This window comes from Malania oleifera, chromosome 2 (assembly GCF_029873635.1).
Source record: "Malania oleifera isolate guangnan ecotype guangnan chromosome 2, ASM2987363v1, whole genome shotgun sequence".
Classification (NCBI taxonomy): Eukaryota; Viridiplantae; Streptophyta; class Magnoliopsida; order Santalales; family Ximeniaceae; genus Malania; species Malania oleifera.
The window spans coordinates 149,745,487-149,763,496 of record NC_080418.1 but is presented as its reverse complement, the minus strand read 5'-3'; the positions used below and the strand labels follow the sequence as shown (position 1 = coordinate 149,763,496).

General features: G+C 33.1%; 1 protein-coding gene across 1 annotated transcript; it reads right to left on the bottom strand.

Annotated features, from left to right (window-relative positions):
• Positions 1–2,031: 2,031 nt before the first annotated feature.
• On the bottom strand, positions 2,032–6,531 carry LOC131149748 (IQ domain-containing protein IQM2). Its single transcript, XM_058100467.1, has 9 exons — positions 6,127–6,531; positions 4,472–4,992; positions 4,231–4,345; positions 4,067–4,132; positions 3,885–3,973; positions 3,684–3,774; positions 3,344–3,583; positions 3,124–3,225; positions 2,032–3,020 (listed from the first exon to the last, which is right to left on the bottom strand). Exons 2-9 carry the CDS (start codon positions 4,948–4,950, stop codon positions 2,307–2,309), a joined length of 1,896 nt encoding a protein of 631 aa, XP_057956450.1. The 5' UTR covers positions 4,951–4,992; positions 6,127–6,531; the 3' UTR covers positions 2,032–2,306.
• Positions 6,532–18,010: the final 11,479 nt, after the last annotated feature.

Sequence of the window (18,010 nt, the reverse complement as noted above, 5' to 3'; positions counted from 1 at the left end):
CACTCACCCTTGAACCTCATTTTTTTTTTTTTAAGAGCACTTCTTGAAAATATGACATTTTTAATTACCAAACAAGATTTCAACATGCATGACGTTGTTCAAATATTTAAAGTATGTAACCATTACACATCTCATGAAAAAGAGAACCAAACTTGAAAAGAGTGCTTATATTTTTAATCTCTAAACAAGATTTTAATATGCATCACATTGTTCAAATATTTAAAGTATATAATTATTACACGTCTCATTAAAAATAGAACCAAACTTGAAAAGAGAGCTTATATTTTTAATTTCTAAACAAGATTTTAACATGCATCATACTATTCAAATATTAGAAGTAGATAAAAATTAGATCCAAACTTGAAAAGAGTGGTTATCACATGATCATTTCAAATTGATTAATCTCTAAATAGGGTTGCAAACAAACCAAGTCACTAACAAGCAATTTAAGAATTCAATTCGGTAATAGTTTGTTCAAACTCATCCATTATAGAAACAAGTGATTCCCAAGTCAAATTTGTGACTCTGAACAAGACAAATCTGAACATAGTGGGATCGACAAGGATTAGTTTAGATTCGTTTAATAGGCTTAGATTACGATCCTTTACGAGTCAATTTAATAAGATCGACTTAGGCTTGACAGACTGTTGTAATTGATTAATTTAAAAGTAGAGAGTGTTTAAACATAAAATTACTTAACTAAAACTCCATAACTTAAATTTAGTAAAAGAATCAATGTCAAAAGTTAATAGGCTAGCTTGGTGGGGTAAAAAAAAATTCTAAGTCAATATTAGTAAAAATCATTTTCATCCTTTTACCTAACAATGCATCTCTTAGAGCAAAAAGTTTCAAAAGAATCAAATTGTTAGGGAACATTTTAATAGCTTAGCGCAGTAAGGACTTGCAAGCTCATTTATTTGTATAATAAAAATAAACCTAATTAAGTATATTAAAGCTCAATCTCATCTCCACTTGACTTGTTTTGCTTAAAGACTGGTTCTAAAAAAAATATGAACCAAAACTAAACTAGGTTTGCCTTGGGATCAGACCAGAACCTATCCTCCAAGACCGGTTCAAATCGGTTCTAGTTCTTCCCAAACCCAGTAGTGCTCACCCATGAGCTGGCCCCTGCTCTAGCCTTAGCCCTTCAGGCTTTGGGGGGTGTCTAGACACTGGAGGACTAGAGGAGGTGACAATTAGGGCAGGTGGGCACTATATAGTCTACAGTCTACAGTCTAAACCTGAGTTGCCCTATGTCCCCCGGGTTTAGGTAGGAACCTACACCATGCACTCCTCTCCAGCAAGCTGCTGCCCTGAGTCATCTGGGCTGCCTACATTGCGCGTTTCCCCCACCAAACTCCATCAATGAGACTTCATTGACTTCCTGATCACACAGCACTTAAGCTTGTAACCTAGTAGTAGTTGAAAATGAAGTGGAATCTCTTAGACACAAAACCCCTTAAAAAAAAAACCTAGGCTTATATTCTACTTAGACTACAGATTTGTAACAAGAATACATGTGTGCGCGCATCATAACACTTGCTATATGTTTTGTGTATAGGAATGAAATGAAATCGAGAAGAATGAAATCAAATTCATCACTTGTTTTCGTCATGTTTCCTATTCAAATTTTCATTTTTTTTCTTTCCTATTCTTATTCCATCCACAAACCAAACGTGACTTAAGAGGACGTAATAGCCAACAAAAAATGAAAAAGAATTTGAGAAAGGTGATGAATGTGGCTAGGATGGGTAATTATCACGGATTCTAAAAGAATTGGCGAAGGATTACAGTAGGATCCTTTGCCTGTTGATAGGATAGCCTGGTGTCATAGTTAAGCTTCTTAACTCCCAAACCTTCTAAACCTCAGAGAGATAACACAATGTCTTACTGTCCAAAATCTGCAGTTGAAATTTATTTGGAGCAGCCTAGGATATATTCAGAGCAAAAGGTGAAAAATATAAATCATCCGAACCCAATTGGCTTTCAGTTGGACAAGAACAACCTTGCAACTAAACCTTACATGGAGCATTTGGTACCAGCAATGACCATACCATGTTTTATTGGCTTGGTGCTTAGCACCTCAAAAAATAAATGGAGTTCTTCTTCTATACAGAAAGATCTATCAGCCCACAAAATTTTACAAGTTTCACCTCATATTGTACAAGATGAACAGTGAAAAAAATTTATTGGTAGAATAGAAAAGAATGCCAAAGAATTCCTATGTCATCTTTAAAGAATTCCTATATCATCTTTCCTATTCACAAAAAATAAAATAAAATTGGTCAAAAAGTATCTACCCTTGTTCATAATTGATTAGTAGTTGCAGGGACTGATGTTGCTCTACTCAATGGAGATGACTGTGTTCTAAAATGCCACATGCCTCTTTGAGACAGATTCTCATCAGTTGAGCTGGCAATCCTTGCTGTTTCTCCACAAGAACTGGTTCTGGTTGGTGTGGACACCTCTGGACTCAGCCAACTTGTGCTCCATGAGTGATCTGATCTAGAACAGCTGGCACTTCTCGGTGATAAGTTCACTTGCTCCAAAGCATGAGATTGGAGCTCCGATGGATAGTCCCTCACACAGCTTATCCGAGGTCCAGCTCCGGATGTCCATGTGCGAGATAACTTCTTGCCCAGTTGAAATGAGTTCATTCTCTTTTGGGAATTGATCCTATTGAGAATTGATTCTTTTGGGATGTCATCTTCTTCATTTTCAGAAGAAAATGTTTCGTCTGCTGCTCGATCATCGCCTGCTGGGCATTCTTCTAAGGAACTGTCACCGCTTCGTGCATTTAGACTTTCATTCTTGCACAATTTACCCCCTTCTGGGAATTCCAAGTCATTAGCAAACTCTTGCACATTAGTTTTCAATAAAGTCCAGTCTTTGGTATCGATCTCATCCATTGCCAAGCCATCGGCATCGTTCATTAGGTCGTCTTCAGATGAGTTGTTTCTTAGGCAAATACTGCTTTTTCGTTTGCTAAGCGACACGTTATCTTCATCCTCTGGAGTCATCTGTATAAGAAAAAAAATGCATCAATACCTGTACTTCCAAATTTCCCCTCACCAGAAGAGAACTAAAAGCATTTAAAAAGTGAAAATGAACCTGTTTCCTTACCTTTACATCTTTAAGGTTCACATTGTTTTCCTCGAGGAATGAAATGAAATCTTTAAAATTTTCCTTTGTTGGCCGATAATGCCCACTGTGTGGCCAAACTGCCTGTGAAATATTAAAAAATAAATCCTCATTACTAACTCATGTCAATGCCAAACTATGAATTGAGAATTGTACTGGAAACTGGAAAGAACTCCCATATTATTTTGTCCTATAGTTATACCTTTAGGGTGCCATTTTCAACAACTAATCGCCCAGCTGCAGTTGTGGCCCCTCCAGCCAAGAAGCTAGAATGCTGAAATGTGCCTTTCTTCTTCTTGCCAACATATAAGGCTTTAGATGTGCTGAGGACAAAAATCCACTTAGCATCCCTACTTTCTCCGGTGGTGTCAAGGAGTTCCTCAGTTTGCTTGTATAAGAACTTCCCATCCACCACAACAACTTCATAGGCCTTCCTTTCCATCTAAAACAGTGAAAAAACACATTTATATAGTTTAGTACTGAGCAGATTCCTCACTACAGAAAGAATATTGACATTAGGAAGAGTGGGGAATGGGACTTACCGGACCAAGATACTTGATGCACTGCTGCTGAAGTTTTGATCGGGGGCATTTCTCGGCGAGATTCACTTCCTTCCCTTCTCCAATGTCCAGCCTACATTTTGAACCCAGCATAGTCAGTTTTCAGAATCAAAACTCTCAGATCTCTAAAAAGCAAAATTGTAGGAACCAAAGAAAGTTCTCTTTAGTTTTGCAGAACATTACCAGTAAAAGAAGGGTTCTATACTCTGACTATGTAGCCATTTAACATAATAGAAGTGAAGATTGTGTCCATAACGATGTCGTGGATCGATCTGTTTGAACAAGGCAAAGAACTAGAATTAGCAAAATCCGAAATCGAATGAAGATAAAAAGAGGATAAATTCATTCTGATGTAAGCAACTTACTGCCTCTAGCCAGTGTTGTAAAGCCAGTTTCTGAGCTTTGTCATTCTTCGACAAACCTTTTCCAACCTGCAATGTCAAAGAAGCACTGATTTAGACATTAATTTCTTTAAAATTTAAAAATATACATATTAAAGAACCATATATAAATCTGCTTAAAGATTTACCTTGGCAGCTCTAGTTCTTGCCCTTGACCATCGCGAAATGGCAGTCTCATGTTTCTCAAGGTCAAAGAAAGATACAGAACTACGCTTGAGTTCAGCAAAATCCAATAGCTTCCACCTGTAATCATAATTAAAATTTTGCAATGATGAAAATGGAAATCAATAATTTTGAAGAAAATGTAAGCAAAAAGAGGCAAATTTATCACTCGATAATTTTATAAAAGAAAAAAAAAAAATAACACACCAGCTCTGCTCAACAATAACTGCACAATCTGCCAGTTTTCTTCGAGTTCGGAAGCTCTTGTACACTTTCTGCAACTTCACGGCAGCCTCATGCTTCGGGTCGCCAGAATCCGAAATGGGAAGTTGGGGGATTGTCTCCCGAAAGCTATCTGAACTTAGGGTCTGATCATCCATCTCTTTACTCTTAGAGCAAACCGGTGAGATGGGCATGTTCTTTTCCTCATCCAGTGAAGGAGCATTAATCGATACCATGGTCTCCAACGCTCTCCTTTTAAAGCTAATAGAGCCTTCTAATATCATCTTTCCAGAACCCATGGATCTCATTATGGCTGGTTCTGAATCTCGGCCATTGAAGCTGATGGATCGTAGCATAGTCTTCAATTCATCATCTCCAAAACTGATGGATTTAACAATGACAGATTCAATACCATTCTCCAAATCATCATGATCAGAAAATGGACAGGAAAACGAAATCCCCATCAATCCCACTACAGTAGGGGTTTTTTTTTGCCGATTGTATTCCTGCAAAGAAAAACCAAAGGGAAGCAAACATTATTAGAATGAATCATATACTAAATAAAAAATTCTTCAAACCAATGCATAGAGCATGGATTCAGAAAACTGCATCGCAGAAAACTAAAATATAGGGAAATGAGCACACTTTTCAATGTAATCAGATCAAATGGAGAAACCCCATAAAACATTTTATGGTAGAAATCTCAGCAAAACAACAGAAGCAAGCTAAATTCGTCCATATGAAGTAGAACTCTTCGGTCTGTGCGAAATTAGATGAGATGTTTTTCATATAAACCCATAAAATGGGAGACACAGAAAGAGAGGGGGGGAGGGTGTAGCACAAACAGCATTATTAAGCTGCAAATTAAGCCAAGAAACCATTCATAAAATTTTTCTGAACCGGAGCAGAAAATGAAAGGAAAAAAAAAAAAAAAAAACACTCACACACACATACACACACATTTTGTCGGTGGTGGTAACCAGAATCAAATCAGATTTCCAGAAGATTCATTTTCTTCCCTAATTGCCAGAAGATGGCTTTGATTTGAATTCCATTTGCTTATTTACATGAAAGAGGTGTCCATGAACAAACGAACCAAGGTAATGTGAACCTGAATTGCTAACATTTTTAAAGCAGAAGAACAGATGTTTCTATTAAGCCCATCAGATACAGAAAAGGACCTACAGAACCCCATGTGCGGAAAACCAAAAACCCAACAAACAGATCAAACAAGTATCCATAAAAACAGAATCAAATGCAGAAATCAAGATTACCCATGTCACCGCGAAACCAAACAAAACCAAACAGAAAAAACAAAGCACATTTGCAGAAAATCAGTTTCGTCCGAAAATCCAGTAAAAATTCAAACACATAACGATGAAATCAGAATCAAATGCAGAAGTCGACAGCACCCATTTATTCACAATAACCAAAAAAAAAAAAAAACCATTTGCAGAATCAATTTTTGTTTGAAACCCAGTAAAAAAAATAAAATACAAATCAAGAACACCCATTCCCTCACTCAAAAAAAAAAAAAAAAACGCATTGCAAAGAACCGCATACCATCTCTAACTTCACACACTACAAACAGAAACAAGACCGAGATTTAAACACAGTGGGATTGAGGAAAAAGCTTTTACCTCGATCAATGATCAGAGAATGAGTGAATCAATCAATCGAGAAGAGGAAAGAGACTGAATGGTGGGTCTGAATTTAATATGAGGTTGGTGGGTGGGCACAAATCAATAGAAGGAAGAAGTCGGAAGTAAATGGAAAGAAAAGATTTGATTTTGCCGTTGCGGAGGACTTGGGTATAACCGTATAACGAGGAGAGGCTCCTTCTTCCCTGCAAATTAAGCTTGCACTTGCAGGAGCTGAGCCTGAAAATTGAATTTAACGTTGCAATCTGCAAAATGCAAACCATAGGAATGCCAATATATAGTGCGAGGAGAGAGAGAGAGAGAGAGAGAGAGAGATTTCCAAAGCACGTGGCCTGGACCAGAGTCGCCCTGAGGGAGGTTTCGCTTTTCGTTCATTTTTCGTGGGAGCTCTTGATTTGTCTTGAGCGGCTAAGTATCATCCATAATAATAATTCTTAAAAATTGGGGCTTTTAGTTGTCAAAAAATATTTTTTATTTTTCTTTTCATTTTTAAATTTATAAAACACCATCTATTTTTTTTTTATTTCGCAACGTTGATTTTAAAATTTTTAAAAATATATTTTTACAGTGAAGAATAATAGTAACTCACCTACCTGAGGCTAGGCAAAACTTTAACCTTTCAAAAATTTTGCAACTGCTTTTAAAGTTTTAAAAATTTTACAAACTTCTTGTACACTTTCAATCTTTACCATAATTATATTTTTATTTATCAATTTATTATCAAGTTCAGAAATAACATATAATTATTCAAAAATTATATGTTTATGCAATACGAGCTCGTAATGACATAGGCCTCTGATAACACGGGCCACCATGATAGCACCTTACTAGGTTTTGTAATATGGGGTCCACACTATTTAACACGGTTAAGTGCTACTATCTGGATTTGTACTATTTAATATTTTCTTTTTTGTCTAATGACTAGAAAGTTAATTAATGTCTTTTTTATTATTTTTTAATTTTTTATATACATAAATCTCTTTTTAACATAAAGTTTTTTTTTCCGTTACAAAACCTCATCTATAATATAAGGGTTTTGTTGACCTAATTGGTCATATCTCGTTTTGATAATAATAAATACCTTAGTATTAATGTTTGCACTGAACATGCATGCAGGTTCACTTTACGCATGGAATTGAAAAGAACATAATATCATGATGGCATATGATGACTCCAAAGAAGATTGAAAAATATTATGTTTAACTTGTATTTGTAATTTTTATATTCTTCATTCTAGACTATAATTCAATATGGTCTGTAATAACTACATCATGCATGATAGGACCTTTATGCTCGAGTTGCCTTGAATTGACCTTTAGGTTCCCACACCTTAAGTACACAGGACCCCACTATATTCACATGTCATCAAGGGTTAATTTAAAGTATGGACCTTAGGCTAAAATCATAAGAACTTTGGGCAACCAAACCAGGTAAGTCAAATTGTCTCGGTCGATCAAACTATTGACTAGTCAAATAGTTGACCTGCCTTCGGGCGACCGAACTCAAATGACTTGAGTGTCCACGGTCGACCGAACTCATACCCTAACTTTTTCCAACAACTCGGGCGCCCGAACTTCATGTTCAAAATGATCACAGGCGACCGAATGTTCAAGTTCGGTAAACCAAATTTGAAACCAGGTGACCGAACCTCGGATGTAATAAGCCCAAAATGATTATAGAAGATTAGTGAGGTGATTTCAAAAAAAAAATTTAAAAATTAAAAATTAATTAATTAATTAAATTTATAAAAAAGGAAAAAAATAATAAACCTCCCCCCCCAAAATCTCTTTCTTGCTCCTCCGTCTCTCTCTCTCTCTCCCTCCCTCCTCATTTTTCTCGACGAATACTCACCTGATCAGAAATTAGAAAATACCGTTGGACCCCATTTTCCGCTACCATCATTTCTAATAGAGCGGATTGGTTGTAGGAGCGGCGTAGGCGTATCTCCTGAGGTAAGCTCAATTTCCACTTTTACCTTAATTTCTTGTAAATTTTAAGCCCAATTGACAATCAGACACCACCACGAGAATCTAGGGATAATTCTCTACAAGTCTAACGAAGCGGATTTCTCGTGAGGTCGTCATAGGCATAACCCCAAAATTGGGATAAGGGGGTTAAAGGCTAATTATTATTTAATTAGTGTTGATTTAGAAATGCTAGAATATTGGGCATTCTGATATTGAAGTATGATTTTTGGAATTCGAGGTCCGGGTGAGCGCCGCGGGTGTAATTTCAGGACCCCACAAGCATAGTTCAGAAAATCAAGTGAGGGTGTTAAATATTATTTTAAATGTTAATTTGGGGTATATGGAGCCTAGGGAAGGTTATATGGGTATTATTTTGGGAAATGAGTTAATTAATCCGGGGAAAACGCGAATTGCAATATTTAAGTTTCATGCGCCAAGGGCGTAATATCTGGGTTTTTACGAGACTCTCGGTAAGTCAGGTAAGGGGAATAACTTATAATAGTATTTTTATATTATTGATTGAATGAATATTTGGAAAATAAAGTTATGGTATTTTTTCGTGTGAAATTAATACGCTATAAATATTAAATGAAAATTGTGTGGCATATGACGCATAATGAAAAATGTGAAATATAATGATGAGTAATATCTGAGAAAATAATGGAATGAGAATTATTGACATGTTAGTGGAAAATAATGAAATATGGTATTTATATGTGAATAGAAATGATTTCTATGAAAATGAGATTGTGTAAATTACTGATGTGGGTATTTTAAGAAATATTGAAATACGTGAAACATGATATATACTATTATGAGATGAATTGAGATCTACTGATATGAGATTAATGGTGTATATGGATATGAAAATATTGAAACGTGAAAACGAGAATGTGAATTCTGAAACGTATATACGGAAATGTGAAAATAGGAAATATAAATACTGCAATATGGAATTGAAATGTGTTGATTGAATTGAGTATACTGACTGTGAATACTGGGAAAATGTGAACATTGTAAAGTGCGACTGCTGTAATAAGATCGTTGAAATATGATTGATGAAATGTTAATACCGCATAATGATTGCAGGTATGTGGTAATGATAACCCTGATGGATGGTTGTGGAAACCCTAATGATGGATTGTGATATTAAGCACGGTACCGTTGCTAGTGGTGTAGTGCAACCACACGGACTCTTGTAGTGTGTGGTGTGATAGTCGACTGAGTTGTTTAGTAGAGTTGTTGTGCTCTTTGAGTCCGGATCAGGGCTATAGGCCGGCCAGTCGTACTACAAATGTGAGATATGTGATATGATATTTTGATCTAACTGGGTCGGTCAACCGCGATTTGATCCAGCCTTCGCATGGGAGGAAGTATGGCGTGGAAAGAAAGATCCTCAGGGTAGCCATGGGTTACAGACGCGATGTTGGTATTAGATATCAAGGATACTCATGAGCCGGATAGTGAAATAGAAACGGAAAATGAAAGAATGATAGAAATGGGTTAAAATGAGAAATGAAAGAAATAATGGAAAATGAGAAATTGAGAATGATAAAATTGAGAAATGGATCTGAGTGAATTAATAATATAAATAATTGAAGCGAAGTGAAACTCTCCACCTGAGGGCTTACTGAGTAAGTTGAGTGTCCTGATAGGTAGCAGATGTGGCAATATCTGACTGTATAACGTGTTAGGGCAGAGGAAAGCTACTCGTATGGGTAGGTAATCTTCCCTATTCTCAAGGATTTCGCGAGTAAATATATATTGAAAATGAATGAACTTGAGAAATGGTTTTAAAGCTTATAAAAGCTTGTGTTATATACCTGTATGATTATAAGAATATGTTTATCAATGTATTTTTCTCAGATGAAATGTTGATTTGAAAAGTAAAGTGGGTCATAACTGAACTCATATGGTTACACACTGTAAATAATTTATTCCTTCTTACTGAGATGTGTCTCACCCAAATTATCTAAGTTTTTTAGGGAACAGGGATAGGCCAGGTGATAGAGCTCTGAGACCATAGGGAGCTGAGACCCTGACATAGAAGGTGAGTTCTTAGACTAGGGGGTGTAACTCCCCTAGAGTTGAGTTGTTTTTGGGTATGTGATGGTAATGTGTGTGTGTATATATATATATCTGTGTGTGTGTGTGTGTGTGTGTTGATACTCTGGGTATTGTATTCTAATTGTTGAGTGTATACTATCTTCCGCTGTTAGGTTGTATAAATGAAATGACTTTTTATCCGGTACCCAATGCGAGTTGGGTCATATGAGTGGTAATAGGGTTGTTGATATGGCCGATTTTTGAATATTGTTGATAACGAGTGAATATTTATTATTGTTTATAAAAAAAATTGTACGAAAATCAGGACGTCACATCGCACATATTGGAAAATTGCCTTGGTTAACAAACCGAACCCTTGATCAGGCATCCGAATTTCAAAATTACCTTTTCTTGATGTGTCTGTTTGGTCGACCGAAACTCTCAAATTAGCTAAATTTTTACCACAGTTAATTGGGGTTAAACAAGGTTAATTTCTTAAATACATTTTAAACAATTTTAATAATACCCTATGTGTCCCCAACAGTTATAATTTTGGTCTTCTCTATATATATGGATTCATTTGCACAATGAATGAGTGATTAGCATTATCATTAAGAGAAAAATTCTCTGAAATTTTGAGAGCTTATTTTTCACACTACAAAACCCAAACACTCACTATTTGCTATTCCCTTGATAAATCAAGTTTCTTGAGAGTGTCTTTGAGTTGCCCTACATAATTCCGACTAGCTCAAACTCTCATTGTGTTGATTGCTTCATTGTTTTTGATTGAGAGTTTTAGTCAAGGTTTTTCCCCCGGTTTAACTAATAAATCTTTGCGTGGGAAAACCTTTGTAGCTAGTGAATCTTTGCATCATTTTTGCAAGACTCATCAAACTTGTGTGTTTTTTATTATGTAAGATCCTTTTCACAAGCTTACTGATTTTTCAAATATCTCTTGAGCAAATTTCTAAGAAAATAATTTTTGAAATATTTTGAATACTCTTGTTAGAACTCTTTGAAAACTGCTGTGATTGATTAATATTGATATTTTGTTTCAAAGATTGTTTGGAAATATACTCTAAGACTTGATTGTATATTAATATCAGATTGAGTGATTAACACACTTCATTGGCACTAAACATAATTACTATCATATGTGAATACATATATATATGTGGATCATATTGTGGTGCATATCTGCTTGTGTAGAAGCACTTTACTTTTACATCAAATTTGAGTTATCTGATTGTATTCTATGCGTGGGCCTAAAGAAGAAGACTTGCCTTGGTAAAAGTCTCGAATTAACTTTGACCCGGTTAGGAAAGTTAGATGTACCATCCTAGTAAGGTGTTGTAACCAGTGCCGCTTCACCCGTGAAGTGAGCCTTAGTGAAATCCTTGTACTTATGAGTCAAGGCGGGCACGTAGGCAATATTAACCGAACCCCGATATCATATTCGGTGTCACTTTTACATTTTTTACATTATATTCTACTTTGCGTTTGATTTAATTTCCTTACTGAATATTATGCATATCTGATTGACACGTTATTGAATGTGATTGAGAAATACTGGAATTGTGATTGCATATATCGAAATTGATTAATATATCATATATGCAACATTATACATACTTAGAATTCCCCTAGGTTAGGTAATATTGTTGTTAGACTGGTTGACTTAGGAAGAAATTCTTTAAATTTCCAATTCACCCCATTCTTGGGATTGCACCAAAGTCAACAGGTTTGCACACCAAAAATAAGGCATTAATATTTATATAATGAAATGAAATGTATTCGAATTTAGCATTTGATTTTTCATGTTTTGCATCCAAATTTTTGTTCAACCCTACTTAATTTGAAAATCTATTCTACTTCACAAATCAACGTGAAATAAAAATTTTGAAAATTGTAACATCCATGCTAAAAAAATTTTAAATGAATTAAATTTTAAAAAATAAAAATAAAAATATCTCCTTAAAGTGTTTTCTTTTGTTCTTGTTAGTCAAAGTTAAGGGCATATATATATATATATATATATATATATATAAAATTTTCAAAATTCGAAATAATTACAAAATTGTTAACTAGTTTTTTATTTTCTAATGTTTGTGGATGACCCATGTTGTGCAAGCTTATATTTTTCAACAATAATTACTTGTCCAATACGCCTCTATTTTTATTATTTTAAATTTAATTTCTCCTCCACGTAAATGAAAAAAAAAAATTAATTAAATAGTTAGAAAAATCTATGAAGTAATTAGTAGTAAGTCGCCGGTAAAAGTCATGCATCTTCCCCTTGACCATGAGTGTGGAGTCTTCGGACCAAGCAAGGTTGACCTGTTCCCATGAATGCAACCCCCTGCCCCTTCTCCCACACATTTGCTTAGCCTCCAAGCTTGTTTCGTCATCATGGTTATCATTATTATTATTATTATTATTATTATTATTTTTTAATTTCAATAATTATGAACATGAGTTCAGCGTTTCTAATAAGGAGTAATTTGTGAAAATAAGAAAAGAAAAAAAAGAAGATGTATCTATGTAATTATTTTATAAATTTAAAATTTATTTTTCTTTTTTTGTGACAATTTTTAGCTATGAATATACAGAATAATAAAGACATTTTTAGCATAATATTGAAATAAATATTGATTAAATTATATATATAGGAAAAAATTCGTAGTTAAATTTTAAAATTCATGTTTCGATAACTACGATTTTTAATTGAGATTATTTTTAGTAAAGAAGCATAGATCAAGAATATATTAGCTACAGCTTCTTTGAAAAAACGTCATCGATACGAGCATATTAGTGATTGTTAACTTCAAATATACATCAATTTTCAAGCCTCATTTTTGTCCGACACATTGAAATAGGTTTGAGATTTAATCATATCATTGATATTGTTTGGCGGAGTGGTAGAAATTTGTACAAAAATTTATTAATTAAATATTTATAATTGGAAAGGGATTTTTCATCTCAGTTGACTAATTAGAAATTAATTAATTAATACTCCAATATATATATATATATATATATTATTGACTTTTTGGAGCATTAATTTCTTATCATCTATGAGTGCATTGATTATATTGTGCATAGTGGTACATATCTGCTTATATAGAAACATTTGAATTGTACGCGAAAATTATTATCATTTGTTGTATTCCAGGCATGGCTGAGGGTGTGTTGATCTAGTCCGTAAGGATCGGTAATGTCTTCTCCTCCTCGTAAGAAAAGTGTGTAAAAGTTGAGGTCAACTCTGGTAATTTGACCTGTTTGTAATCGGTGTCGCTCCACCCGTTAAGTGAGCCGTAGTGGAATCCTTAGACTTGCGAGTCAAGGCAGGGATGTAGGAAGTATTGGCCGAACCCCGATAACATTTCTTATGCCTGCTTTTAATTTGCGTAATTTAAATTTCAACGCTTGAATATTTGTAACTTATTATTGTAAAGGATTGGGTTTATAATTGTATAAACAAACCCGTGGTTGTGTAATACTGTTGATTTGGATAAACTTAAGAGGAGAAATTTTTAAATACCCAATTCACCCCCATTTTTGGGAACACACCAATTCCAACATATATATATATATATATATATATATATATATATATATATATACAAAAGAAAAGTTCGGCCATAATTAATTAAAGGCCCAACAGACATTATCTATCCATCCATCTATGATCCATTTATCTACCAATTATAATAATTATATATGCACGTATGAATGCATGCATGCACAGTGGTAGATGCATATGTTTCTGCTAAGGCAAAATTAAGATATATGTATGTATAGTCGAGGGATCTGCGGTGATATCAGCTGCCACCACAGAGATATATATAAAAGAAAGACCAAATGCATGTTTTTGAAAGTGTCTAATATCTTAATTATATTATTTTGGTGATCCAGCTCTAACAACTGCAGCAATATTATTAAGTGGTACCAAATGAATACTTTATATATATATATATATATGGATTATGGAATTAATGGCACGCATGCATGCATGCATGGCTAGATAAAGCTGGCATGCATCTCAAACTTATCCAAAACTTGCTAGCTATCTCTACCAACCTCTCCTACCAATCATAACTCTCTCTCTCTCTCTCTCTCTCTCTCTCAAAACAATCCAAGTCTTACCTACAAACAGCTGTGTAACGTAATCATCCCTTCAAAAGTGAGTATTTTTGTTGACTTGCAACTAATAATATAATTCTTACAACTGATAACTTGTAAAAAAAGAGACTAAATGTTAGCCTCTGCATGTGCTTTGTGCAAGAAGGTAAAATTATGGGGTTGATCATCTCTTCCTACTCTGTCATTTCAGTAAGCAGATTTGGGCACTTGTCTGCTAGAGGACATTTAATCACATAATCATGTTGAATACCTTGGCAGACAGTTATTTTCTAAGAAATCTGAAAAGAGAAGAATGTAAGAATATTTAGGGAGAAATATTCTCCGGCCTCAATAGTGTATGACCGATGTTTATCAAATTTGTTTCATAATATTGGACTAGGTCTAACACCTCTCTATCATCCTTAGATTGGAAAGAGTTTTCTTATACTTTTACTGATTTGGAGGGTGATATTACTCACATCTCCGACCTTTATGTTCCTTTTTCTTGCATGAATTGAAGATTCAAAGCTACTTGCTTGAATTCTCCTCTTTAATGAATTAAGTTACTTTTTCATTATTAAAAAAAACTCTCTCTCTCTCTCTCTCTCTCTCTCTCTCTCTCTCTCTCTCTCTCTCTCTCTCTCTCTCTCTCTCTCTCTCTCTCTCTCTCTCTCTCTCTCGTTTTATTTCAATATATATCTGTGTGTGTGCGCGCATGCGTGCATATCACCCAAGATTTTAATCTTATATTTGGAAAGATTTTGGATTTGAATAAAATGTAATATAAATTGAAATTATCCAAATCCACTAAAATTCAAATTATCATGTTAGGGGTAGAGGGGAAAAATAAAAATAAACAAATTAATTAATAGCTAGATACCAAAAATTAATGAAGGGTAATAAATTTTTATATTACATAATAGGTTTTTTTTTGGTGAAATATTTGTGATTTATGTAATTTTAAAAAATAAAATTTTAGATCATTAATCTCGATTCAAAATGAAAATGATGTCGAGCTTTACGTGATATATTTATTGCAAAGTACCATACAAAAAATACTTTTTACATTAATGTTTGACAAATGTTACATCCTTAGTAGGAAAAGAATACAGCCACTTAATTCGACCTATGTGTGAACAATATTACATTATGTAATAACCTTTACAATTCATGTGTATACGGAAAATCACGAACCTATTGAATATAATACATACATATATAATATACACTAAAAACACATTAAAAATTTATAATTAACTAATTTTATTACTACTTACTTAACATGCATCATGTGAATTAAGCCGAGAAAACCCGACATTTAAAGCAATACTTGATTAAATTAGTATATGTGTTGGAAAGTAATTAAAGTACTCCCAATATTTTATATGCAATATAATATTATATATGCACCCTCAGATTTTCAAAAGCTTGTAAAAATGAAAAATATAATCTATAATTTTTTAAAATTAATTAAGAACAATTCCTTTTATTTTCTCGAGCATTTGAAAGTAAATTTCAGAGATTATAGCATTATATATCATTCAAGAAAAAAAAGTTAACCGATAATGACATGATTCATGATTTTTGAAATGGGTCAATTAATGTAATTGGAAAAATGATTGCAAAAAAATTACGAGCCATGGAATTTTTTCACCAATGAGCTCGTGGGATAAAAACATAAATCACCATTAATTAAATTAAAAGAGAAAACAAGTAGGGTATGAAAAATTAAATTAAATGACATGAGAGAGAACTTTTGTTGATTTTCCATGATTTTTGAAATAGTTAAAATAAATGTGTTGAAAATAATTGTGAAAAGTTACGGGCCATGACTTTTATTTACTTGTGAATTCAAGGAATATATGTATAACGGAGGTTATATAATAATTTATTCTCAATTTTATAATGCGCCCTGAGAAAATTAGTATTGTGACAGATAAAGTAATATATTTTTTTATAATTTTTGAAATAGTTAAAAAATATCTAGAAAATAATCAAGAAGAATATTGTATAAATTGAATGTTCTAATATTAATCACATTTTACCTTACTTAAAAGTGAAAACTATTCAAAAAATATATTATTTTAAAATTTAGAAATAATTTTTATTTTCAAATTTTGGAAATTTTCTGATATTAATCATATTTTACCCTTATTTAAAAGTGAAAAAAAATTCAAAAAAAATATATTTTTTTTAAAAAAATTTATAAAAAAAATTATTTTCAAATTTGTGAATTTTCTAATATTAATCACATTTTCCCTTTACTTAAAAGTGAACAATACTAAAAAAATTATTTTAAAATTTAAAAATAATTTTTATTTTCAAATTTAATTAATTTAGATAATTAATTTACTTCATCTTTTAATGCTTAATTTATTAATTAAAAAATAAAATTAGCATAGTTGTTGAACTTAGGAATTCCAAATATTACCTCTAAATATTATTTTTACTCTTGGTAACTTTAAATATTAATTATAACCACATTAGCCTAGAAATTAATTATTTTTTTGGTTAATCTATTAATGGGTTTTCAAGAAAATCTAGAAACCAAAAGTTAAACCTTTTACTTTTTACCCAAATAAAAAAAAAATTAACCAACCCAAATGAACTGAAAAGTGTTGGTTCAATCTTTTTTATTTATTATTAACTGTCTAAAATCTAATTTTAGTCAACCGGTAGGGCATATTTTCTCTAACAATAGCTAAGATATAGTCCAATCCATTACAAATGCACTATGGTCAAGTCAAACAAATCACATAAATTAACTTTAAAAAATTGCTAACTGGATCGATGGGATATCCATCTTGTTGCAAGCTAGCTAAAGCTTTAGTAATGAAAGCATAAACTATAACTTGAAAACAACATAAAAGAATGCGGCTCCTGCTGAAGGCGTGGTGGACTCCGTCTGTGCTGGACGACTGTTGCCCGAGTCAGGCGAGATCAAACTCTGGTTTACTGGCAAAAAGGAGTGGGGCCCGTGGGGGTTTTTTCTAACCTCCAGAGTTGGTGCCGCTCATGAAGGTCCGATGATCGACTTGAGAATGGAGTCTCTCGGTTAACACAAAAAAAAAAAAATCAACGCTCCAACTACTGATACTACAAGTCAATACCATAAAAAATGTCGAAGCGTGTGAAATTTTTTGTCCTGCCCATTTAAGAATTCGTGTGAATTTCATCGAGCTTGACAGGGAAGTAGAAATAAAAAAGAAAAGTTGGTCTCTTCCCTATTATTCCTTTTTTACAGCTAGCGAAGTACGAATTAACACTTATTCCCTGATCCAATCTGTACCTTTTTTTATTTAATAATAAATTATATATAAATTCAATACACTAATTATAAAGATTCGTTAATCTATTTATAAAAATTATGTATCAAGTGAATTCGTCATCTCTTCACTATTCAATCTTACATCACCCCTTAGTTAACTATTTAAAAAATTAAATACAAAACAAATATGTCTATGATTCAATGTATCTAACTTAGTTATATAATTGAACAAATCAAAATGAATCTATAAAATAATTAATAAGAATTTTAGTCTGACAAAATAGTACTAGGATCAAATATTGATGCTTACAAGTAATCACCAATCATGTTTTCAACATTGAATTGGTTAGTCAATCTGTGAGATCACAAATTTATGAATTGGTCTAATTTATCTAACTAGTAAAATTATGATGACAAAGCAGTTGCCTCAATAAATATTGTTGTATGTCTTTTTATATTA